This window comes from Dermacentor andersoni, chromosome 1 (assembly GCF_023375885.2).
Source record: "Dermacentor andersoni chromosome 1, qqDerAnde1_hic_scaffold, whole genome shotgun sequence".
NCBI classification, from domain to species: Eukaryota; Metazoa; Arthropoda; class Arachnida; order Ixodida; family Ixodidae; genus Dermacentor; species Dermacentor andersoni.
This window is the reverse complement of record NC_092814.1, coordinates 273,010,908-273,038,264: the sequence shown is the minus strand read 5'-3', so window position 1 is coordinate 273,038,264 and position 27,357 is coordinate 273,010,908. Positions and strand designations below refer to the sequence as shown.

General features: G+C 44.9%; 1 protein-coding gene across 1 annotated transcript in view; it reads right to left on the bottom strand.

Moving 5' to 3' along the window:
• The window catches only part of LOC126547871 (polycystin-2-like), a 75,741-nt gene extending 48,719 nt beyond the window's left edge, over positions 1–27,022 (bottom strand). The window contains exons 1-4 of the mRNA XM_055063492.1: positions 26,963–27,022; positions 13,746–13,881; positions 11,164–11,294; positions 3,431–3,681 (exon numbers count right to left, since the gene is read on the bottom strand). Coding sequence (XP_054919467.1) covers positions 3,431–3,681; positions 11,164–11,294; positions 13,746–13,881; positions 26,963–27,022 — 578 coding nt within the window. The remainder of the gene's footprint in view (positions 1–3,430; positions 3,682–11,163; positions 11,295–13,745; positions 13,882–26,962) is intronic.
• Positions 27,023–27,357: the final 335 nt, after the last annotated feature.

Here is a 27,357-nt window from a genome sequence, read left to right as displayed (position 1 = left end):
CCGGAATTAGTAAGAAATATTGCTTGTGTGCAACGACGACCATTGCAGAGCTTATTTACTAGGTGATTTAGCACAGGAAATGTTCACAGGGACAATCTGGCTTCATTATCTTCAAGTGCATCTCCAATCTGAAGAAATAAAGTAATGTATAGTCTGTACCACGTGAAATTCCAACTTTCCAACTTGTATAGTGTGTGGCCTATAGTCCGGAAAACATGGTGCATTAAATTACTAGGGATGCTCTGAGCCTTGCCCGTATTTTTTCTAGGGTTTATAGGCCTAGAATTTTTACTTAATGCAAAAAAATGAAGAGTCAAAAATATCATGCCAGTACTTCTATAAGCCATTTATGAGGAACGTTGTGCGAACATCTATTTGGTTAGTTTTAGACAAAATGCTAAAAAAACGAAATTTAAATTCTGTCCAACACAAGCTGTAAATTTGGCTAAGCCAAACTTCCAGTCACTGATGCCTGCGACTCAGCTCATAGAGAGGCCCCCATGGGTAGATTTGGAGGAGGGGACTCTGCTAGCTACACAAGAAGCAAATGGTGTTTCTGTGGACACGAATGGCAATGCCACTGTCGATGATGATGTGCAACCTGCAGGGCAGACACCATATAAACAATAATTGGGGAAGTCTTCGATGTGCCTCTGCAGGCTGGTAATTATGGTGAGGACACTGCACAGGAGTCACAACCACTGGCGGTCTTTACACATTATGCAGAAAAAGCCCTGAATACTTTGGTCCATTTCTTTTAGCAACATGATGGGCAGTGAAGAATTTTTCAGCAAACTAGGTGAAATGCCAGCATTTTGTCTCAATGCACAGGTTTGCTCAGTGCCACCAAGCAACAATTACTCAATGGCCAAAACAAGAGTGCATGAAGCAGCGCCTTGTATCATGCAACTAAAATAAACATCCCTTTTTACATCTGCCTTTTTTGTCATAATGCTGTTTCATTTATTGTATTATGTCATGTATATCTGGGTACACCAAGAATAGTAGATTTATAGTTCTGTGGATCAGTTCTGTTAAGACAAACTTCTGCTAAGACGAGCAGATGTTCATGGTCAATTTGAGTTCGTCTTAATGGGAGTCTAATGTATGCCGGTTGTTCCACGTAACTTGAGCCGAGGATTTAAAAAGAAGCGGTAAACTGCAGCTGGGTGAAAGCAACAACATATTGCTTGCCATCATGTGGTGCTCTTCAGGGTATTTTTTATATCACACTTAATTGGTTAATTAGCTAAGATGAATTATGAAAAAAAAATTAATGTTCACTTTAGGGCCAAGTGTGTTTCATTACATTGTAGAAGAGGGGGTTTAGAAACAACCGATCCCATTTTCTGTGCCAACATACCTCCTGTGTGGTGCTTTTACCGACATTTAAAGAAAGCTTGCAAAAAGCTGCATGGTGTCAAACCCGCTGAAAAAATTTCAAACACAACCTGCACATCCTTCCTCTCGAGGGAGCTCCACTTCTAGCCAAAGAGTCAAGTACATGCACAAATGCCTGTACATAAAATGCACTGCTTGTTTTGTCGCCGATTATGGCATGCGAGTTTGGTAAATCATTCAATGCAGGACATGCAGTACCGGCAACAAGAGGTACGCAGCACAGCAAAAAGAAAGAGGGGGGGGGAAGAAAGAAAAGAAAAGAAAGAAAGGAGGCGCGACTTGTGACGTAAAAGTAGTGTGGCCTCTTGGCTGCAGTATTACTGTATAGGAGGAGGCAAGGAAAGAGAGTCGCTTGTGGGCCCTAGTCAAGGGAATGGGCGGAGTGCCTATGTTGGCAGTGAAGCTTGCGTCCTGGCAGCATACAATGCAACATTCAACTCCTCTTACAATGAACCTATTTGAAAAATTATTTAAAACACTTCCTAGACGGCACCTTACAACTTCCAGTGTATAATAAACATTTCCAATGGGGCCTGGTGACATGCCCCATACGCACTCATCTATGCTCGTTCAGCAGAAACCAGCAGGCAATATTGAAATGATCACCACAAGCGGAACGGAAGACGCATAAAAGATAATCTTTTGTAGGAACTGAGTAGAATTTGTGTGTATTCTGGCATACTGATCAGTGTCCTAAAGAGTGTGGTAAATCCTAAACCAACTACCAAAGTTCCAATCGACCTTAGTAGAATAGAATGGTCAGCACAAAGGCATGGACATGAGTGGACCCTTTCATTTGGTGTAAGAGTACATGTCTTCCTAACTACTGCAGCCCAGCCCGATGCTATACAAATCAGCTTAATCCCAATTTCTTCCCTGGAGCTGCGCCCCAGAGAACACAGTCATTAAATTGCCAAGAATGAAAGCTCTTGAACCTACAAAGTCTTGGTCAGGGATGTGATTCAGCCAATCTTAATATTATGAACAACAATCTGGTATAGCACATTTCTGCTGCCACACTTTGACCACCGTATCAACATTAAACTCCAGGAAGCTATTCCCAAACTCTAAACAACTGACTAAACACAGTAAGGTCAAGGCTGTCCCATCACTGCTATCAAATCATGCCATGCCATCAGTAAGCTTTGCTTAAGGACTTTGGGGCAAATTTAAGTTTCGAACCAGGATACACAATGGCATACAGTAAGATAAAAATGATCTGAAGGTATGAAAACAAGCAGTTAATCTGTATGACTTTATAAAACCTCCAAAGCCAACTATTCACTGATCGCAGGCCTGTCTGGGAACTCATAATGTGTGTCGGAAGAAGCTGGGGGGGAAAAAAAAGATGCAATAAAGGCAAGACATGTCAGTTGTAAAATACTCTCTTGGACTAACATTTTCTACGTCAATCGTGAAAATAAAATCGAACAAAATGTAAGCTTTTATTATTACTAATGATTCTTCTTGTAAAATTAATGCGAAAAAATACACAAATCATTGAACACCTTTTAGAAAAAAAAGATAAAAGCTCTCCTCCATTATCGACTGCAATATATCAGTGCCCCATTTTACTGCTCGAAATTTGATGAATGTGAAAGTATGTAATAAAGTGCACACACAACATAATCCCCAGAAACCACAGATGTGACAGGTGCTGTGAGAAGCAATCATAATGCACAAATAATACGCAAAAAAAAAATATGCATCATATGTACAAACAGCATTCAACACTAAAAAGACTGTAAAATATGGGAAGCGCCAAAATGATGACATCACTGTCATCATATATTAGCAGGTTCAGCCTTAAAGTGTAAATTTCTCTGCTGACAACGTCAAATTTTCTCACTGAACAAATGCTGTGGGAGTTCTAAAGAATTACTGAACCAGTTTAGCGTGATGAAGTCCATGGCATCAGTGTCTCTAATAAGGTACTTGTCAAAGGTTGCAAAGAATGACTGGGCCTACAGAAGTAGGTACTGGAGAGAGCCATATAGAGAAGTGCCAGGTCAAATGCAGAGATACGTACGCAGTGCCATTCATAAGCCCAAAGGGTCCCTTGTCCTCAAAGTGCGGGGAATAGTTGTCAAAGCACTGGGTGATGGCCTTCTTGAAGTCCGAGTGGACATTGCACGAGTCATTGCGCACACGCAACTGACGAATACGGGGGCTCCCCAGAAGCCGATTTTCATACAGGATGTTGCGGTCATCAGCTAATGTGCTCTGGTTGTTGTACCAGTTCTCCCAGTACAGAGCACCCAGCATCACATCCTCTACAAACTGCATTTGAGAAATAGACAAAAATGAAACAAATTAGTTTTTTCAATAAAACAAAGAACACCAGCACTCATGTGTGTCATCTGACTTTTGGTCCTGTTCAAAATGGCGGTTTCTTTCATTCTGCGAGTGTGTTCTGCTGCACAGAGCTATTTTATCGGTACAGCACTGCTCACTTTATCTCGAGACATAAGTATTCATTCTAGGCAACAAACAACTATTTTGGCACCTTGAAACAGATATAATTTGTGCAACCTAAGATATTTCTAGCTGAATTATAGACAACACTGGAGCCCTCCAGTAGCTCTTGCTGCCTGTACTATCTCCATAACGATGTCTCTGGGTTTTCCTTAGAGGAGTACCAGCCCAAATGTTCAAGAGAGTTTTTTTTTTTTTCTGCTGCAATCTGTAGCTATTAAACCAGTAATCACTGCATGGCACCTCATTTTCTCTTGCATATGATGAGTGATTATTTACATCCTCTTTCATTGTAGCCAGTCTTCGTTTTGATTTTGAAGATTAACAACAGCATGACACCACAGGGCACCTGGTTAATAGTACAACAGGGGCTGTATTCTGTCAATCACTTTCAGGGTGCACTCATCGGATATAACCAGCAAACATGATGCCCATAACTCCTTTGCAGTGTTGTACAGATCATTATGTCATGCAAAAGTATTTCTGTAGTTTTAGAACCAAGAACATATATATTTGCTAGTTTTCCATGAGCTCATCATCATCATCCCATTCTGTGCACTACGGGATGACGGCCTCTCCCTGCGATCTCCAATTACGCCTGTCCTGTGTCAATCAATTCCAACTAGCGCCCATGAATTTTCTAATTTCATTGCCCCACCTAGTGTTATGCCGTCCTCTACTGCGCTTCCCTTCTCTTGGTACCCATTCTGTAACCCTAATGGTCCAACGGTTATCTAACCTGCGCATTACGTGACCCGCCCAGCTCCATTTTTTTCTCTTAATGTCAATTAGAATATCGGCTATACCCGTTTGCTCTGTGATCCAAACCACTCTCTTCCTGTCTCTTTACGTTATGCCTAGCATTCTTCGTTCCATCCCTCTTTGTGCGGTCCTTAACTTGCTCTCAAGCTTCTTTGTCAGTCTCCAAGTCTCTGCCCCATATGTCAGCACCGATAAAATGCATTGATTGTACACCTTCCTTTACAATGATAATGGTAAGCTTTCAGTCAGGAGCTGACAATGTCTGCCTTATGCGATCCAACCCATTTTTATTATTCTTTGAATTTCCTTCTCATGATCAGGGTTCCCTGTGATTAATTGACCTAGGTAAACGTACTTCTTCAGAGACTCTAGAGGCTGACTGGCGATCCTGAACTCTTGTTCCCTTGCCCGGCTATTCATCATTATCTTTGTCTTCTGCGTATTAATCTTCAACCCAACTCTTGCACTACTCTCTCTGTTAAGGTCCTCAATCATTTGTTGTAACTCGTCTGCAGTATTGCTGAATACAACAATGTCATCAGCAAACCAAAGGTTGCTGAGATATTCGCCATCGATCCTTACTCCCAAGCCTTCCAAGTTTAGCAGCTTGAATACTTCTTCCAAGCACGCAGTGAATAGCATTGGAGAGATTGTGTCTCCTTGTCTGACCCCCTTCTTTACAGGTATCTTCCAACTTTTCTTGTACAGAATTAAGTTAGCTGTGGAATCTCTGTAGATATTTTCCAAGACATATACGTAGGCGGTCTGTACTCCTTGATTATGTAATGCCTCTATGACTGCTGGTATATTAACTTGTATTTTAAAAATAACATTTTGCATAGAAGTTCCCCTATGTCTATACTATCTAAAATGAGGCTTTTTACATGGTTTAAAGTTACATTGCAATCGGCCTTAAAGCACATTGACAGACGAACAAGTAATTGTTACCCAAATGCTTCACTCCAAGTTCCTTTGCATTTTGAAAACACATGCTAAGCCACCTTAAAAGGGGCCCTGAACCACTTTTTATCGAAGTTGAGAAATTAATTTGAAGTTAATTTTGCTGTAAAGTGACGTCAGCCGCAATCAGACTGCCTTGCAAGCGCTGACGGCACATGCGTTTATCATTTGATATCTTTCCCTTGTTCTCCCTTTTTCCTTTCCCCTCTCTGTTTCGTATATATACGCTCCGAGACGGAAGCAAGAAAGATTCATGTTCCAACCCTCGAACGGCATGCTGTCGTATATGGTAAGACATGCCACGTGTGTCGTAACTATGTAACAGTGGCGACGAGGCCAGACAGAACCCTCGAGGTGAAAAACGAATTAAGTCAGGCAGTTAAGCAGGAAACAGCAGCTGCGGAAATACTGACCATGGCTCATCATCAACTACTGGAATACGATGACCAGTCCGGCAACTGGAAGGCCTACATCATGAAGGCAGAAGCTTATTTTGAGGCAACTGGCGTCAGCGACTCGGGAAACAAGAGGGCGTTGCTGGTAGCAGCATTAAGTGCGTGCACCGTGCAAGTGCTCTCAGGACAGGTTGCACCGAGGAAGCCAGACTCGCTGACGTACGAGGAAGCAGTCGAAGTTTTGGATTACTACTTCGACCCCAAGCGTCGTGAAATAACGGAGAGCTATTGGTTCTTCAATTGCTGCCAGTTGGAAGGTGAGCCCATTTAACAGTTCATCATTGAAGTTCGCCGGATTGCGGATGGCTGTAATTTCGGTGGCATGCTAGACCGGATGCTTTGCGACAGGATCGCCTGTGGATTGAGGTCAAGCGCCGTTCAGAAGCAGCTATTAGCGAAAACAGATTTGACGTTGAGGGAGGCTGAAACAATTGCCATATCAGCTGAAGCAGCGGAAGAAGATGCAAAGAAGATGTCATCTGACATTGAACCCGTGCTCAAGGTCAGTGCACGACAAGCTGATGAACTAGTATCAGTATGTGGGCATTGCGGAAGTAAGAAACACAACAGAAACGCCTGCAGCTGGGCGAAAGCGAGGTGTTACCGCTGTGGTGGATACGGCCATCTGGCAAAGATGTGCCAAAGCGACGTGCGGAAAGGATGCCAAAAAGCACGTTGACAATGCAGGCAAGGAGAAGCGTTTGCAGTAACAGCGGATGTCACTGAGGAAAATGGAGACGATGCGCACACATTTGGACACTAACCGCACCCTCCAATGGTCGGCTACCACCACCTATTCTTCGTACTTTCACATGGTGTAGCATTGATGTACCTATGATTGTGGACACCGGCTCACCCATCTGTGTTGTGTCCAAAGAGATTTTTGAGAAAAACCGTGAACAGTGGCCACAATTAGAACCCGCATGCATTAAACTGTCCTGTTATCTTGGAGAACTTCGAGTATTTGGGAAATTGAGCATGTCAGTGTGCTACAACGACAAGGAGGTCAAGAGTTCCTTGATGGTCCTGAACTGTTCAGGTCCAAGGCTCTGCGGATGAGAGTTGATTTCCAAGTTCAATGACGCAGGATTTTCGGTGTTGAATGTATCAGTGCAACAAAGCTGTGGTCCAGGAAGCAGCCGTACCACCGCCATGCATGCCGTCCTGTCAGAGTTCAAAGACATCTTCAGCCCCGAGCTGGGTCTAATCGACGGACACCCTGTGCATCTGAAGCTCAAGGAAGGCGCCATGCGAAATTTTGTAAGGCCCGTTCCCTTCCATTTGCTTTACGCGACAAAGTTTCGAAAGAGATTGATAGGCTCGTAACCCTTGGAGTACTGTCACCTCTAACGCACGTCGAGTGGGCTACTCCCATTGTGCCTGTAATGAAGAAAAACGGCGCAGTTAGAATCTGTGTTGATTTTAAGGTGACCTTGAATCCCGTCTGTGAACTGGAGCAGTACCCGTTGACAGCTATTGATGACATTTTCGCATGCCTGAACGGTGGGGACTGCTTCAGCACGCTGGATTTAAGAGATGCATATAACCAAGTCCCCCTCGAAGAGGACTCAAGGAAGATGTGCGTAACCAATACACACCGTGGTTTGTTTTGCTACAACTGACTGCCGTTCGGCATAGCTTCCGCGCCTGCCATCTTCCAGCGGAAAATAGAAGCAGTTCTGCAGGGCCTGACAGGTGTTCAGGCTTACCTTGACGTCGTTTTGGTATCAGAAAAACTTGGTAACACCGACAGGTTACGACAAGTACTGCAGCGTTTTTGTGAGCATGGAGTGAAGCTCAGACTTGAGAAATGCAGCTTTCGCCAAGAGGCAGTGACATATCTGGGTCATAACGTTGATCGTGAGGGTCTGCATCCAATAGAGAAGCATGTTGAAGCAATCACGCGAGCCCCCAACCCACAAAATGTTCAGCAGTTGAGGTCGTTTCTGGGCATGATTACATTTTATTCGAAGTTCGTGCCCAACATGTCTTCCGTACTTGCACCGCTGTACAAGTTATTAGAGAACAGCACATGTTGGTTCTGGGGACATGCGCAAGAAGCAACGTTTCGTGAAGCAAAAGAATGCCTTCGGGAAGCGGCTGTGCTGGCTCACTGTGATCCCGAGAGACCCCTCAAGCTAGAGTGTGACGCTTCACAGGACGGAATAGATGCCATGCTTTTCCATACATTCGGAAAAATAAACAAACCTGTCGGGTTCCGTTCCAGAACGCTAACAAGGGCTGAGAAAAATTATTCCCAGCTTGGAAGGGAAGCCCTTGCTCTTGTGTTTGGAGTGTCTAAATTCCGTGATTACCTCGTAGGCCGAGAATTCGTATTGGTCACCGACCACCAGCCGCTCGTGGCCCTTCTGAAGGCGGATCGACCAACTCCAGCATTGCCAGCCGCCAGAATACAGTGCTGGGCGCTGTACTTAGGCGGATTCCGCTATCAGCTTCAATACTCTCCTGGTAAACAACTGCTCAACGCTGACGCCCTTAGTAAACTGCCATAACGGATGTCTGAGTCGAAGCCACCAGAAGCGGACCCACCAGATTATCTGCTGGCATTGACTGTGTTCGATGAGGGAACTGCGTCAGTTGAGGAGCTAAAGCAGTTAACTGCTGGTGATCCTGCTCTGAGTCAAGTTATGCGATTTACTAAGAACGGTTGGCCGCCCTGCACGAAAGGCTTGAACACCAGTGTTGCACCTTTTTCTGACAAGAAATTGAAGCTTTCTTTGGCCCACGGGTTGTTATACTGGGGCCGGCGAGTAGTCGTTCCGATGGAGGCGTGACGTCGCATCTTATACCTTTTGCATGAGACGCACCAAGGATCATCCGCGTTCCCCCTCTCTGTTGCGTATGAAACAGAGAGGGGGAAGGGGAAAGGGAGAACAAGGGAAAGATATCAAATAATAAACGCACGTGCCGTCAGCGCTTGCAAGGCAGTCTGATTGCGAATGACGTCACTTTACAACAATTTTAGACTATTTCAGAAATATTTTGCCACAAAAAGTTCAATGCATTCAGCAGAAGTGGAGCTGCTGGCAATCAAACATACTGTTTACGCTGCTTCCACTGCTTCTTCAATGATTTGCACTGTGAAGGCTACGGTGGAGCGGGGTGTGCCCATAACGCTCCGCCTACTAAACGTCACCATGGTGCGCAGTTTAAATTTGATTTTTGATGTTTACGTATATGCCGTGCTATTTCCGATTTTGGCGCCTATGACGCACCAAATGTGGTTGTTGTCCTCAGCAAGCCGCAGTGCGCCTAGCCAGTGGACTCGTCACGGCACCCTGCGGCGGCCGCAGTATCTACGCTACATAGCAGACCACAGCTCCGTGGAACGGAAGCGTTTGCTTTGCACATGACAGGGCTAGAGGGCGCGCTCGCGCTCATATGCTACTGTTTGGCTGTGCTACGTGGTGTGGACCGGCTTTGTCCTGCACGAGTTTGACCGATGAATGGAAGCCACATCCAACTTGCGCATTTTGAAGCGCTCATTACGGAGCAAAGTCTGCCAAGGCATTTAATCAGGAACGGCCAGGAGTGAGCGCATGCTGGCAAGTGTGCGTGTGGTCTGACCTTAAGTTTCATGTGATTCGAAGCTAGTCGAGTGTTCAAAACTAGTCAAAATTAGTGCGACCCGGTGGCTACAACACTGATAAGCAGGGTGGCCAAAGTTTAATTCCTATGTGGACGGCCGCGGTCGAGTGTGAGCAGATGATAGTGGGCTTCTCCCAGAAGTACGTAATTATTATCAAAATTAAAAAGCAGATTTTCGCTTACTGCAGCCTGTTTATCAAACTGCACCAATACATATACACAGTAACAGTAGGAAGAAGCACACTGATCGAAACACCTTTCTTGATTGACGTCGGCTATTGGCCAATAGCAGCTGTATACGGGAATCTGATGTATTACGAAATAAAGTATTCAGAAAAGAGTAAGGAGCAGGTTTCTGTTGAAAAGAGAACTTTTGAGAGAAAGGTGAATTTGTGCTCCACTTGTGAGATCCATGTGTCACGCATGACTGCAATATTTGTCTGAGATGTTCACAGCAGAGTATGCTATCTGCAGACTATTTTTTCACCAAGCCCAAGGGATGGTTCAGGGCCCCTTTAAAGGAAGAGAAAGTGAGGGGGCAGCCCAAGTTCAAAGCAAAGGCGTAGCCTGAGTGGGAGATGATGGCAGCAGGTAATCTGCTGTCCCTAGCATCCATGCATACCTGCATCCTCTCCACTCTGCCTACCTGCCTCTCACCCATAAAATCACACATGTAACCAGTTACTTTATTGACGAGACAAGTTTTAACAAGCGATGCAGATTTGAGAACCAGAATTTGGTGGGAGGTGCAGTAGAAGGCCAGAGGTTGTGCCACACAGCAGCCTCATTGTGGATGTTCAGACAGGCAAGCTCGGGCGGCTCAGTATTCATTTCCTCAACTTGACTGGAATGCCAGGCAATCACGTCCAGGTCACCAATTTGTAGGTGAATAAAAACCAGACAGACGCTGGTGCCTCATGTCCACAAATTATATTTTTTAGCCAAACCCGCTCAATCAGACAGAAGCCTGATTCCGCCGATTCCATCGCTCGCGCACCGTCACCGTGCTGGGCATGTCCTCGTCATCTTTTGTGACCTGACCATTGTGGCATGTAGTAGCGCGCTATAAACTAATTGCAGAAGTTACATTGTCTACATCACAGGATGCCTTAAAGTTGCTGTGTTCATGTCCATATCATGAGGTTCTGCAGTCTGAAGACAGCCACCTACACAGACTTTAGGACAAGGAAAAATTGAACAATACTGATATCTGAACCTCAAAATTTTGCACCAGTACTCCTCTAGGAATAAAAATACTACTTACGAGTTTCACAAGTTCATGCAATAGCTGTCAATAAAATTGCAGAGTTTTTTCTCTCACAGTTTTCAGCGCCATAAGAGTGCTACGGTTATATGCGCCTTTTAGTGAGGTGCATTTGCTTAGGTTTTTTTTTCGTTGTGCCCACTTCACACCCTATACAGAAGCATTCTTCTTACATGCATATAACTGGTATCCCTTATAAACTGAAAGGTGATGTGAACAGCAGAAAAATGTACATACCGACCAGAAATTATCAAGGCTAGTCGAGCCCCTGAGGTTGCTGGTGTTGTCTTTGTAGGTAGAGTCCAAAAAGAGGTCGCTCATAACCTTTGTTTGGTAGTACATAGTAGGGCTCATCATGCCAAAGGTCACTGTAAGGAGATATAATACACATCTGTATAACATAGTGCATTGGTACATGGTTCACTGCACCACGGAACATTGCTACACGTATATACATGTTATACATGTAGTTTATACTCATATGAGGTCCCCCCTGACAGTTTTGGCACTCCAGGGCCTCCTCCTGCACTAATAGTAAACGGATGAATAAGCCACCTTTGACTAACAGGATGTGCAAAGCAATCTACTGGAAGCTAAGGTATGGAGACCAAACTGTTTAAAGTGAATGGGCATACCTTAGTTCTTTCGTGAACACTTAGCCCGTTTATGAGTGTAAAAAGCTGGGTTGTTTGGTGTTAGAAAATGTGCATAAATATCAAGTGTGCTTGATAGAGATCCCATTTAAAAATGTTTTTGAGATACATGAAGCCAACATCTCTAAGCTTTACAACAACATTTAATAGCTCCCTTAAGTTGATATGGCCATTGGCAGATTTCTCTTCATTTTTCAATTTTTTCTGCCCTCCCTGCAGGTAGAAAAAACAAAAGAAAAAAACAAAAACAAAGACTATGCAACTGTAGCTTAATAATCAAAAATCAGTATCACTGATTTGAAGTGAAGTGGCCTGTGTTAGAAGGCAAACCAGTTAGAAGCAATAGATCTTTACTTTATAGACCCATGAGAGTACTAAATAAGTTCTTAAATCGAATTTTGTAGTTGAGGTATCACTTGCAACATTTATAATTTTTATTTGCTAACTATTACACAATGATGACAGCCAACTACACATAGTGCAGTTAGCAATAAACTCCTGAACATAAAATTGTGCACTGTTACTGTGAACCAGATATGTGATATAATTAAGCAGGTGTTTCTATTGAATTTAAACATTTTATCGCAACCCAAATTTATCTACACTACTACACTACAACAAGACAGAACAGATAAGTAGGTATTGACAAGAAACTGTTCCACTGCAGACTCTAAAAATTGTACCTAAACAGAAGGAGAACAACCAATGTGAACACTGGAATTTTGATAAAGGGAAAATCAGACATCCACCGGTTCGTAGCAACTGCTACAAAGGAACCCTGCTACTCGAATCTTCCTCGCCAGGTCTGCCCATCTTTAACAAACAAGCATAGTGCACAGGGTCCTGAATATTTGGCTGCGCGTGTTCATTAGCAAGATTTTGCGCTCACCGCTGCACCGTTATTGCTCAAATTTTGCAGAACGGTTGCATTTTGGCGTCGACTTCGTTTAGTATAACACTTGGCACGATTAATCGCCTGTTTTTTAAGACAAATATGAGAAACTGTTTTCGTCTATGGGAAAAATGGCATCTGAAAAGCCGGCCCTGGCACAGACTTGTGTTGCCTGCTGTCACCTGCTTGTCACCTGCAGTCACCTGTCGCTTGCTTGTGTCACCTGCTGTCATCTGCAGAAAGTAGCGTTTTAGGGAGGGCCACGTGTTGCCTACTCTTGGAACAGGCGACTGCCCTCCCTGAAACACTGCTTTCTGCAGATGACGACAGTTGGCGACACAAGTTTATGCTTGCACCGTCGCAGCAGCAGCTTGCATCCCCATAAGTGCAGGCAAATTTCAATTTTTTTTTTCTTAGAAACCAGGCAATTAACTGTGCCAAGTGTTATACTAAACGAAGTCGACGCCAAAATGCGACCGCTCTGCAAAATTTGAGCAAGAACAGTGCAGCGGTGAGCGCAAAATCTTTTTTTGAACACGCGCAGCCAAATGTTCAGGACCCTGTATACATGACGTGCTGATAGTTGTTTCTGCAAAGTATTATGATGCTGCACGGTGCAATGACAGCTGATATGTTAAACCAAACGCCGCGCTCCTTCCCTCTTGAGGGCGTTTGCTCCCTGCCCAGAGAGTTATGGTCACACCCGCCTCTTCTCGGTGTGTGTTTCGTCACTTGCAATTACTAGCCATCCAATGCGGAAGGCACAACGGTGCAAGAAAAGACAAGGGACTCGACACTGCGGTATGTCCCTCGGTTCCGGTATGGGAGAAGGCATGGAAGGAACACCACTTGGCAATGCTACTAGAGGCAGAGAGAGAGAGTGTCTCTGTTGGCAGTGACGTAGCCTCCCGACACTATGGTAACAGGGCCGTTAATTTCTTTTATCTCCTAATAATGAACTGATCTAAAAAATTATTTCGTTAAAATGCTTCTTAGATATCTTTTTACATCTTCCAGTGAATAACCAAAATTTGCAATGGGGCCTGGTAAGGGGCCCTTTAAGTTTCACTGAAATGTGAATTAATGCTTCTATCGTCCAGTGATCAAAACAGCTACAATGAAGGTGAGACAGCCTGGGGCTACAAGTTTTAATTTTATGTGTTTACACTAAAAGAATATATCCTCTGGCAAACTGACCACATATTAGCACTTCTTGCGTACAGCAAATATCTTGTCAACATCTTAACCATTATCCAATAAGTGTAACAACTTACATATGCAGAGCACTATGAGGAAGACAACATAAATCAATAGTTCTCGCAGGGTCGTTCGAATGTACCATTCTCGATCTGCTTTGGCCCCTCCAAGTTGACGGGTGGACCAGAGTCCTGCAATAAAATAAAGGACAGCCTGAGGATAAACATCATACTGGTAAAGGCTGTACTAGTCCAAAAATAGTGAAGTCCTTCCTTAATTGGTGATAAGAATAAACAGCTGTGCTATAAACAAGTTGGAGTATCTTACTATATACATATATCTAGGGTGTCCCACATAACTTGAGCCAAACTTTAAAAATATGCAAATGCCACTTAGCTGGACAGAACCAAGGTAATGTTGTTTGCCGTCACTTGGAGAAACTGATGATTTGTTTGCATTCCACCCAATTACACAATTGGTCTCAATTAATTAATCAACTTATCAAATATTATAGTTACATGAAAATTTTCAATGACAAAATTGTAGAGCAACATGAAAAACTAGATATACGCTTTCTGTTGCTAATACGTGCTACATAAAAGTGTTTTTCCAAAAGTGAGTGCAGCCCGCAAACACACGCCAACTGCCTCAAGCGGTCAGTCAGGCAGCAATTTTGACAAGAGAATCAGTGCCTTGACTAGCCTTGGCAAGGGTTCACATGGCTGTTTTCCTTGGAAGGACTTATACAGCTCCATCTCCCACAAGGACAAGGAGCTTATAGCCTTATAAATGTAAGCTGCGGCCTACGTTATTTAAGGCAAGTGGAAATGTTCAAAAACCGTGACAGCGATCGCGAGAGTGGACGGGCGGTTGCTGCAGATGTTTTTAGCGGTCCTGGTGGTGGCAAGCAAGGAAACAAACAAACAAGCAACAAATTCGTCACGTGTAGCGATTCAAACGGGAAAGTATCATATACTACAAAAATAAATTGGAATATTGCTCTCGAGTCGCTCATCTGCACAGCAACTTGTGTTTTTCTGTTAATGTGCTGCCTTTGTCACTCTCGTCTAGTAGTGCCAATTCTTTTCACTTGATTCGATACTCCCCGTCCTACGGAGCACTTTCAATCGAGCTTGATCGCGATCGAGATGATTGAACATGGCCCGTGTGACTGAGCAAAGAGGCATTGGACTGGGGTATCACATTATCCTACATCGCTTATGACAAACCGATCCTGGTGATTATGTAAGTAGAGTGTTGTTCGGACTATGTACGGTTCGGATCACTCACAAAGTGCGAAAAGGAAAGGAACTGGAAAATAGATCATCGTTACATATCCCGGACTGGATCCAGACTTGATCTCTCGTTCCCACGGATAATTTGTGGCCGTACATGTAGAACAGCTAATTGAAGCTTTGTGTTTCCAATAAAGCTGGGTCCTAGCATTTTATCCCGCGTTTCCTTTTCCTCTTCTTCGGACTGCGCCCCTACTCCCACGCAATCAAGAAACGCGCCGTCCATCGCGTTGCGTGAAGTTGCGAAGGGCAGCGCACCCGTGTATGTTGACGGCTTCAGCTGTGCGCCACCGCAAACTTCGCCAAATTCAGCGGAGTGGTCAATACGACATTGCGCGGGAATTTTGAGTTCATCGTCCTGCCTCATCAAGAATACTTATGCGAATGTGCCGCCGTGTCACTGGCGCGTGGATGGAGGGGCTTTAGTAAGAGGCGATTGGAGGATTGGTGGAAGAAAAGTAGGGAAACGACAAAAAAACGGAGACGTACAAAAGCACAGTTCGCAATAGGGGATCAGAAAATTTGGTTGTGGAAGTTCATAGTGTTCTTTTTTTAATTGTTTAATAATCTAGGCAGGACATTAGGCAGTATAATAGCAAGAGCTTGGTGGCGCAACCCACCGCCCCGTTCCAAAGGGGACGCTCATAACATCCATCCAACCCATCCATTTAGTAGCCACCAGCAAAAGCGCACTGTGTCTGACGTCATCAAACACCGCCATGCTGGAAGGCTCATTCGTATGCTATGACTTTAACAAATAATTACAACTGAAGATTACCAAAGATTTCAAATAATTTTACTGGAACGAAGCCTGCTGAGCGTCACAAAGGAGGACATGATCGAACTTTTCTCCGGTTTGTTCCTGGCCTACAGCTGCAGCCCAAGAAGGTTAAAATAAAATTCCCACAGACTCTTACCAGCAGAGGTAAAGCCCGCGCTTATCTCTACTTCACACCTCAAAGCGTGCCCCCTCCCCCGCCTCCCATACTATCGCGATCGGTCACATTTTAACTGCCCTTGTTCCGTTAGTGCAAATTCCAGGGAAATTAAAGTTCAGTCTTTCGCGCTGAACTATTAACATTGACTGATAAATAGCGATATCACGATCTCCCCTATTGTTCGCCAAGACGTTCTTGCAAGTTTCATCTTAAAACCAGCGGCACAAACAGACACATCAAGAAATATATATACGGCAAAATTTGCCATAATAAAGCCGCAGGAAGCGAAAAGAAAATCATTGCACTTGTCTACAGTTGCTGTATGGCGGCAGTCGGCTTCACTTTTCGGGCATCATCTCCACTCAAAACTTTTTTTTTCTTTTTTTCAAATTAAACCTCCTTGCTGCAGCCCTGCCGCAGATGCACGGGGAAAACAAATGATGATCGAAACTGGCGTGTAGTACCGGTGTCACACAGCCTTTAGCTTCCGATTGCGATCGGGCCCAATAGGGATCGAAATTCTCGACCGTGATTGTCTCCCTCACGCAGCTTGCGCAAAGGAGCCAATTGCCACCGAGAAATTCCATCTCGGTCGGGCTCAATTGCGATCGAAAGTGCGCCATGTGACACTCGTGTAAGGTGGGCCAGCACACCACTCTTGCATTGTGTCAGAAATCAAAACCAAAGCCTCGTTCTATCACATCCAAGGCTTCGCGAATTCGGCTACCAGAGCGCTTGACTTCACGTGAAAGTACGTTCTACCAGGTTGCTTACAAAGCTAGAATTTGTTTATATGTTGAACAGAGGTGCGATTTGCCGAACTATAAATGAAAAGACGATGTGCCAACCAATTATCACGTACGTTATGCGAGTCGGTGCTAAATGTTTAATTCCAGGCTGCATTGTCTCGGAGGAGATTCATAAAAACAGCCTTGTTACGAGCTAACAAATTAAAAAGGAGAAAAAAAGAAGATATGACTTTATTTTAGCAAATAATTAAGTTTCTGCAATCGAGCACAATAACAAGACTGTGATATCGAAGAGAGCAAAAACTCGTCGTCGTTGTCGAATAAAAATAATTTTCACCTAAGGTGCGCAGTGCAGGACGTGCAATAAAATCGGGCTAACCCTTACTTCAGTTGGTGAGCATTTTAGCTTTTTAACGCTGTGGTCGCATGAAAGCACCGTCGATCACGCCGCCTTGAAAGTATGCAACATATATTTTTGTACGAAGGTTCGAAAAATGGAGATGGCGACGCTACATGAAGCAAGATCTGGCATGTTTACGCAAACGAGAGAAGTTAATTAAAAGGAAGAGGCCGATCATACATTCTCCTTTTCAGTAATTTTTTACGTATATAGCTTCCTTAAAACTTTCCTTCGATTACAAAAGGTTGAGACTATAAATGTCGACTGAATGCTCATGAACTACACTTCTCTTATAGAAGTGTACTTCGTCATCTGAAAAAGGAGCTTTGCGGATGCTGGCACACTACTTATGGGCAGGTCCACAAGAAGCATCACGTTACTGCGGCTCTCATTCGGGGTCGCGCGCAACAACGCACCACGAGAGAGCCGGCATGAGCAGAAACCACACGTGCCACAACGCCTTTTTGTCAGCGAGGAGATGTATGATTGAGGCTCTAAGGAAAATCGAAGGACTTTTCAAAAAAAAAATTGTAGTCTAGCGCAATTTGTGAAAGCTTTCAGTCTATATTTACCCACCGCCTACGTTCCAACAAGCAGAGAAATGGAACACACACACACACGCCCACACACAAAAACACACATATATTTAAAAAAAAAAACGATAAAAATCAATAAAAAGATGCCGCAAATCTGCGCCTTCAAGTTGGCGCTTTTCTGCTGTAATGACGCTGTCTCACCGAAGCACGTATATAGACAAACAGGCGTCCCCTCACCGAACACCACCCAGGGGGCACGGTGTTGACTCACCCCCAAAATGAATGTCGGGACAGCAACTTTTGACAACTCGTGTCATCGGTACGAGTTCGGGCGACGCGTTTGTGTTTCTTCAGAAGACAACGCAGCGCAAAGAAAAGCTTAGAAATAATTTCACATTGTGGCCTTTATACCCAGCCGGACACTATATTGTTTCAAAACTGTTTCAACCACCTTCTGCTGTTATTTAAAGGGCATAAAAATGGACGCTTTGATTCTCTTTGGTTCGTCCATAAGAAAGGCTCCTATGATCACGCCATAATACTTTGATTTTAGATGACGGACAGGGTAACAAACAGGGGAGGGGTAAGGAGTTTCAAGCATTGCCTCCCAACACGACCTTCTCACCGAATATTAATTGAAGATAGATCGAGACAACGCTGACCACTATATATAACTTTACGAGTTATAGTTCTTTCGGAAGCAATTTTTATAAACAAACATTTACTGATATTTGGAGATGTTGTTTTCAAGAGCCGTTGTAGTGGATGATTCCGAATTAACTTTCAATACGTAGGGGTCTTTAACATATGCACCTAAATTTAAGTACACGATCGAGAGTTGTTTTGCATTCCGCAACGACTCCAAGGGAATGCAGCCGCCGCGGCGGGAGGGAGGCTTCGAATATTTACGACTGTGCACACAAAAGGTCCAACTAACGCTGTCGTCACTGCAGATAAAAATTGTGCGTCTGATTTCCTTTTCTTCTTATATCGCTTCATAATATAGCCTACAAAGTAATGTATTCCATGTATGAACCCGATTGTCGTATAATTGCAATCATCTGTCGCGGTGCACTGATGCCGCATTTTGATGGGGGTGAAATGGAGAAAAAAAGAAACTACCGTGTACTTAGACAAGGGTAGCGATATGGGCCTGTTGGTCGGTCATCATTGAAAAGCATCTGTATATAGCGCAACAAAGCGCTTGTCTTCGTCTTCGTTTCTTCTTGTGTCCTTGCTTTGTTGCGCTATACAGATACCTTTCAACGTGTACTTAGGTTTAGGCGCACGTTAGAGAACCCCAGATGGTCAAAATAAATCCGGAGTCCCCTGCTATGGCGTGCCTCGTAATCAGATCGTGGTTTCAGCACGCAAAACCCCATAATTCAATTAAATTCAAAACCCGCCGCGGTGGTTCTGTGGCTATCTGTAAAACGCTTGTGCACCGAGCACTGGGGGCTCGTTACAAAACCCCTATAGGTGGTCAAAATTAAGCTATAGTCCGCCGCCGCTACGCAATCTCTCATAACTGTGTCGCTACAATACGTTATAAACCCAGTGAATCAGTCTGCACTGGCAAATACAGAATACCGCTCAAGAAAGAGAACATACAGGTCTGTTGGCGCCTCACATTAAAGCAATATCGAGAGACCAGACGGGTATTTCCATAAATATGGAGACTGTGAGTATCCACTAAGTGGTCTGTCCATTTCAGCGCGCACTGACTGCACGGAGCCCGGAGTTAATTGGGCAGGCGCCAATCGTCAACGCCAGCTCTCAACCCTATCCATTCAGCGCGTGCTGAAATGGGCAGTCCACTTAAGTGGACACTTACAAAATGCCTCAGCCCCCTGTCTAACGCAGACAGGGCACCCTCATAAGACAAGCACAACCCAATACCCCTGATAGATTCCGCCACATCCGCGTCTCAGCGTACACATCACATCCTAAATTTAAGCAATGCCGAAAGAATGCCCCTCACAGAGAACACACTTCGGTACTGCGCATTCCTCTTCTCAAAAACACCACCCCAACTTCCCCGCCAGGTGGCTGGCTCAGGCCGCCAAGATCAACGGCACTCAGCTGCGTTCCTCGAATCGGCACTGGCGAAAGCAGCGATAGAGGCCCTAACATGGGGGTCTTTTAGAATCTTATACATCTCTCGTAACATTCCATCACGGCGCCTGTGATGGGAGGCCACAGCTACCGCGGTCGCATCACATCGCCTTTGATTGGCGAAAATGATTTTGTGCAATGAAAATCGGACCTGAAAACGAGATTACCAACGCGTAACTAAAATGCCTGCGGAGACAAAAACATTCTCAAAGAAGCAAGAAGCATTCTGTGATACAAGCGACGTCGCTGCCGGTAGAAACTCTGTAGAGCAACGGGAAGACCTGTTTGAAACGCCGACGAATGCATCTTCCGTTCATAGTGCGATCTGAAAAAAAGATTCGCGCTTCGCATTTCGTGAATGCTGCCGGCACCAATACACAACATGCTCGTTATTTGTGTATTCTTTATTTTACATGTGAATAGCGAAGTAGGATGAAGCATTATTACAGAGCAAGTGTATTTCGAGACGTACAAATTACAGAACTTCATTTCCGAAAAGATACCGTTATATTGGCAAGTTTTCTTCGGTTCTCTGAACACCGCTACGAAACACTACTATATTAAAGGTTTCGAGAATTATTGCCGGCTTATGCAAATGTGGCAACGCTGAGCAACCTATCTTGTTGAGCACATGCCGTCTCACTGGGGAATAAATATGTAGCCATTTGTAATAATTACCATGCTAGCGCGAAGTGAAGCCACTTAGAGATTACAAAGAATCTCTAGTCTTTGTTTAGCGTATTTGAAAAAAGATATTAATAAATCCGAAGCAACCTCACGTATAAGGTAGCTGCCTGACTTGCTCTATATAGGAGTCTGTCAGTTTGGTCTTGCAGTTCCGAAGCTCTTGCTCAGGTCGTGCTCAGGTGCTACCATTATTTCCCCTTATACCGCGCGAAACGATAAAATGGTCCCGACAGGACACCACTTCTTGCGGCAATAATTTAAAGCACCTGTCAAAATGCGCGGCTTTCGATGGTGGCTGCCGATTTAAATATTGCGTTTAATTAATATTTGTACGTACTTATGGTCGGTAACAGGTTACATCGTTGCTGTTGATGTTACAGATGAATCATGGCGCATTAGAGAGACCTGTAAGCTCCCATGAAGACTATACATTTAAACAAACACGCACAAACAGGCACGCACGCACGCGCACACGCACACATGCTGTGACTTCCAATTATGCGAATGTACTTTGCCCACTGACGGGACTTCCTTTCAGTCACCACAAAAATTAAAAATAAAAACAATTTTGGCATCTGGTGGAGGCCCAAACCAGAGGTCAAGCTTCGTTTTTTTTTTTTTTTTTTCTGCAATGCTGCAAGTCGTGTCTCTAAAGTTTTACTATCTCTCGCGAACGTTGACAGCAGTGCGTGTGCGCAAATGGAGCGCTCATTATTATGCTGCGACCAGATTATGCTCCATCTATCTAACACATTCAAGTCGTGATGAACAGTTCGTCATTCCTTGATCACCATATCCTTCCTTAATCATACAGCCAAGCTTTACGATCCCGTATAAATTTGCGTGTAAAAACGAAGGCTTGACACGCGCTTGCCCCTTTATCCATTTCCCAAAGTGGTAAGCAGACCTACGCCCAGTTAACCCCTTTAACATTCCTGCATTTCCTTTATTTGCTCTCTCTTCGTGCAAGTATGTCCGCTGGCATGCGCAAGGATATTTTAACACTAAGGCGATTCGACATCGGCAGGTTTCTCGCTGTCGTACTTGTACTAGATGCAGCATGACAATGGTGACTGAGGCGAACGGACCACCTGCTGGGAATCATTTTCTTACAATTACAATCCACTTTTTTTTTTTTTTTTCCCTGGCTGTCCTCGCAACACCAGTTGCGGAAATAAACCTTCAACCAACCAACCACATCACCCGATGAGAACCCCTATCTCGCTTCTTGAAGCCGTACAGAGCGCAATAGCAGATAATGCATCACTGCAGACCGCAGCTCTTTCGAGTGACGCGCATTTCAGCCGATATAGGTGCTTCTCCTCCTTCGAAGTCCGCGCCACTTGCTATCGCAAGGCGTCACCGATACGGCGGCTCAGGCGCCAGCCAATCGTTGAATCGCTACCGCGCGTAAACGGCAGCGCGCTTCTTCGAACTGTGCTCTGGCCAGACTTGCGCATAGCTTTCGGAAGGCGGCATTGCATCGACTTGTCAGCGCATTATCGCCGCGCAAAGAGGTCAAGAAGCGAACGATCGTTTGCTTCGTGGCCGTGCATGCGGGCAGCCGTGGGAAAGAGAGTGGGCAAACGTGCACTCACCTCGAAGGCCTCTCAAGCAGCTTACGAAGCATCCTTTCTGCTCGGGAACGGTAACGACTTCGCTGTCGTCGACGATTTCGAACTGGTCGTTCGCGCCGAAAGCTTCCAAGTCTCGCGATTCTTCGCGCGTGAGCTGTGCCGTGTTCCAGGCCGGACGACCGGCGCTGGTGGGTCGGACGGAGCTGCGCGGCCTCCGTCCACTGTTCGGCCGAGAGGAGTCGGTCAAATTACTTGCTGGGTTGCTCATGCCCTGTTTTAACTCCTGCGACGAGAAAATGCCCAGCGATCGAGACTGTCTCGCGTTTCGTGTAGTAGACGAAACCCAACTCTCAGCGCGACGTAACTCGTATCGAGTCACAAGAGTGGCAGAGTGCTGAATCAGAAAACCGAAATGTAGAAGTAGAGAGCGCCCAGCATTCGCTCCTTCGAGGTTGGCTGCCCTCGACGAGCGATTGGCCAGGAGTGAGGTGACGTCACTCCAGAGTGCGGTTGGCGGGGCTCGGTGTTTGTTAGGAGTGGGATCACGACCGAGGTCCATTTAGTCAAGTGCGAGGGCAGCACGTTGTGGGTTGTGGCTTGTCCCCGTTGTTTCCACGGCTGAGTGAGGGGAAAGGTACTGTCACGCTACTTGCGCTTCGTTTTGTTTTTGTTGGAAACGGTATGACGCCGGTGCGAAGAAGCGCAACTACTTTGCTGCCGCGCAAACAAATCCTCGCTGATCGCAGCGAACGACCCTGATTTATGAACTTATGACAAGTGTTCCTTCAAAGGCGTCCATATTTCATTTGCGACATTTAAATTACAGGCCTCTAGGTCTCGTAGCGACTCATGGGCTACGAAGGGCGACGAAATGCGGAACTCCGGATTATTTGTTGTAGCAGCCGCACAAGTACATTGAAAACAGGAAGAGAAAAAAGAAAGGGCAAGGCCACGAGCATCGTAACAGACTCATTTTTCAGTGGACAGCCTAAACTCTCTCTCTCTTTCTTCCCTCGAGGCACAGTGTACGATCGTTTTTGCGTCCTGTCCCAATCGGAATGCGGCCACCTCGGCCTGTAATCGAACCGAAGACCTCGGGCTCACTAGCAGAACGCCAGATACACTGAGCCACTGTAAGAAGTGATTTAATAGTTCCGCGCCGAGAATGCGTAAAGCGTGTGGGGGCTGTTGCTCAGCAACAAATTCAACCGTTTTATCGATAACATCGAATTAAAACAGGAACAGTAACCTTAAAAGTGCCTGTCTGAAGGAGAACTCGAATTTAAAGCTTTAAAAAATGTAAAGCAATTATAGATAGAAAGTATCGAAACAATAAAATTTTCTTCAATACCGCCCTTTCCTAGAAAAAGGGTTAGATTGCCCGTATACATCGCAACCATACATAGTCGCAACGACACATTTTTATTTTTATTCTTTAAGGCGCAAACCTTAAGGAGCTCATACCTCCGATGGCCTAAAAATCGCGTCGTCCATTCCAATAGTACAAAAACTATCATCATCAGCAATTGCTCATACCCCCTAAACGAGCAAAAAATGCAATGGCTCATCCCTCGTAATTCAGGGGCCACAAGCACTCATCAAAGTGAAGCGTACAGTGCTTACATTCATTGGAATCACTCATACACCGTACGGAAACGCGGCATCTAGTCGAGCGATAAAAAAAAAGAAGATCTTTAATATCCACGTGACCTTCTCAATAGCTCATACCCCCGTCAGCAAGCAAACAAATGCAATGGCTCATACCCGCGTAAGGCGGAGGCTACAAGCGCTCAGAAAAGTGAAGTGAACCGTGCATACATTCATTGAAATCACCCATACAACACACAGAACAGCATACGTTTCAGTCCCCTGCTGAGAGCATGCAATGTAAAGTCCAAGAGAAACGTCATTGATGCGAGTCTGAGCCCGCTATACGAACGCGCGAAGCCGCAGCTAAGCGTCGAAAATGAACCGAAGAAGCCGAACTGCGAAAGCAACAACGCGACAATGCGAGACGGCACAGAAATGTAACATGCTGCAGAATTTTTTTTTAGTGAGGCAATACATGGGTTCCCCACAAAAAAAAAAAAAAGTAACACGAAAACTGGCCCATACGCAGCAATCAATGGCTGCGAAATAATTGAAACAGTCAAGAAAAAAAGCGCTCTTTCAAATTTGCGCCAAGCTGCCACGTTTGTATTTTTCGTGGGACAGATTGCGCAAGATGCAGCAAAATTGCCAATTTTTCTATTTCTTGCACCAGACTTTCACCTTCATGTGTTACAGAAATGTAACATGCTGCCGATTTTTTTAGTGGGGCAATACATGGGTTCCCAACAAAAAAAAAAAAGTAAAACAAAAACTGGCCCATACGCGGTCATCCATGGCTGCGAAATAATTGAAACAGTCAAGAAAAAAGGCGCTCTTTCGAATTGGCGCCAAGCTGCCACGTTTGTATTTTTCGTGGGACAGATTGCGCAAGATGCAGCAAAATTGCCATTTTTTCTATTTGTTGCACCAGATTAGTTTCAATGATAATAAAAATAAAATACCCGATACAATGCTTTCACACCCGCTGTCCTCCTCTTGCCACCGAGGCGCCCGCATGTACCGTGCATTGGGTGCCCATTGAAGAATACCTAGACGGTCAAGAGTAATTCAGATCCCTCCACTATGGCGTCACTCATAACCCGCGTGCAATTTTTGGGGTATCAAACTCCACAATTTATAATTGATGCTATATAGGGAAACCATTTCATCCACTGTCTGGTTTTCTATAATACCGTGCACCGCCGCGCGGGCGTTTCAGGGGCGGTATTGCACTGAGAAACTCACAAACACTTGGGAACGTATTCTCGGGCGATTCACATTCGGCGATACTATCACTTTCGCGTGACGTAGTACACGGCGCGTCGCATGATTTCTATAGCGGTGTGATTCGAGCGGCTCGACCAGTCAATCAGCGTGCACTGAAAAGTGATGTCTTCGAAAACAACCGTCCGAGAATACGTTTCCTGTTAGCTGAATGGTAGCAAATATTGGCAATTCTCATTGAGTGGAGGAGATGTGATTTCGTGTATAGGAAGTTGCACCTCCGCAATAGTGTGACAACCGCATGAAGCAACGTCGAACGGAATACTGGGATGGCCGAGACAAAGCATGGTCGCTTTCTCGCTCAAGCATTAGCGGGCTGTGCCGGTAGTCAGAGTGGACAACGAGGGAGCCATGGGCGGCAAGAGAAAAAAAAATTCAAATTTTGGATTTTACGGGCAAAACGCCGTACAATGGGGGACTCGGTATTAATTTTGACCAATTGGGGGTTCTGAGAGAAGGAAAAAAAAAACATGAACGAGGGCCGGCGAGTATGGTAGCGTACTTTCACTATTCGTTTCTTGGAATAGACAAGCAAGCAAAGTGACGAATTCACAGATCTTTTCAGTCATAAGAAGTGTTTTTTTCATCTGCCGGTTGCGCCTCCGCTGATATGCCACGTTCGCTATATCACGATTCATCGGTGCCTGTTTACACGAACCGATCTAATGGCCTAAGAAATACTTCGTAAATGCGGACTCACTTTTCCAGGTATTGTGACGGCACGAAAGACAGCGCTTGTTGTATGGTCTAGAATACGGTATTTCCTGGCAGACGGTCAGCCACACTTCAAGAGCGCACGTGTACACTTGTATCCGTACACAATCTTGAAAAGCTTTTGTGATGCGTGTTATTATTTTTTCTTTTTTTAAGATAAACAGTTCCTATCATTATTTTTCACTATTGTCTTGTAAACAAAAAGATTGTGTTCTTTTTATATATGTATTTCTTTACCATTTTCTCGAAGAAACAGCGGGAAATTTGTTTTATCAAATCAGTCTTTTTTTCTCTCACGCTACTAACACAGTAAAATATTCATGTTTAGTGCTCTTTTCAAGCTGTTGCGATATGTATAATATACGTTGTACTATTGCTAGTAGCGAGCTAGCAGTACCTCATATCTGCCGTGACCCGCCCACAAGCGCCTTGCGCTTGTGCGGGCACGATATGTGTAATAAGTTGTGAGCTGCTGAAATAAAGATGTATGTATGTATGTATGTATGTATGTATGTATGTATGTATGTATGTATGTATGTATGTATGTATGTATGTATGTATGTATGTATGTATGTATGTATGTATGTATGTATGTGCAACCGCATGTTTACGGTTATGACCTGAACGTTCTTCCCTGAACAAGAAAAATACTTCAATATTGACATAGACAAAGAAAGAAAGAAAGAAAGAAAGAAAGAGAGAAATACTACACGAAGCGAACCCAGCCTCTATACTAAATAGCACAAATGAAAGGCCTCTTCTACGGCGTGAGGGAGAATCAAGAGAATAATTGTGACGCAGCGACGCACGACGAAAAATGTGCCTAAACGATAGTCCAAAATTAAAAGAAAGCTTAAAAACAAAGTAAGCGTTAAGCCCACTTGTTTTAAAGGGATCAAACGTGTCAGTCAGCTGTAACATCATTAAGGGCACCCTTCCACATTTAACCAGCAGTAGCGCGAGCCCGCTTCTCTATTTTCTTTTTGACAGTGCACGAAATGAACTGTGTGCTCACGTACTCCTCTCACTGTGCACTCTCCGACAACCGCTTGCGAGCCGAGCTGGGCGTGAGAGGGGGCGGGGGGGGGGGGGGGCGGAGCAGGACGAGGGTATAGAAGAGATGGGGGACGGCGGGGTTCGCAGTGGCGGCTCAGTTTAGGCGAATCGAGAAAACGCAACACGGTCGGGTGGAAAAAGAATGAAAGAAAGAAAGAAAGAAAGAAAGAAAGAAAGAAAGAAAGAAAGAAAGATGAACAGATAGATAGAAAGAAAAAATGACTGAGAGTACAGCCACGCGGCAGCAACAGCAGCAACACCAGCAGCGCCAAGGTGACCGTTCCACCTGAGGGACAACGAGTGAGGCAAACTAACAGTCTCTCCTGGCTCTGTGGAAGCGTACACCTGCTCACCGCTGGAGTGCAAAGCCGCGGTCGTGGCAGCAGCGGTGCAGGGTCCGTTGGCTGCGCCATTTCCGCTAATGGATCGACCCAGGGCGCATGACAAGCCAAGCAGGGCGCGCGACCGGACCGTGAGTCCGCGTGCAGCCCGGAGCGCGAAGTAGATTAGGCGCGATTGCGGTCGACGTGAAGTCCATGGGAAAGCCACATCTGTGCGTAGGCGCGCAGTTATACACACACACACACACACACATATATATATATATATATATATATATAAAAGAAGTGCAACAGTGGTTCTGGCCGCCAGAAACCAAAAGGAGAGGAAGAAAACACAGTTTTAACTCGTCACTACAAGGGAATCGTTTACTTGTTATTTGGACCCGCCTTCTCTTGCCGTTGAGGAG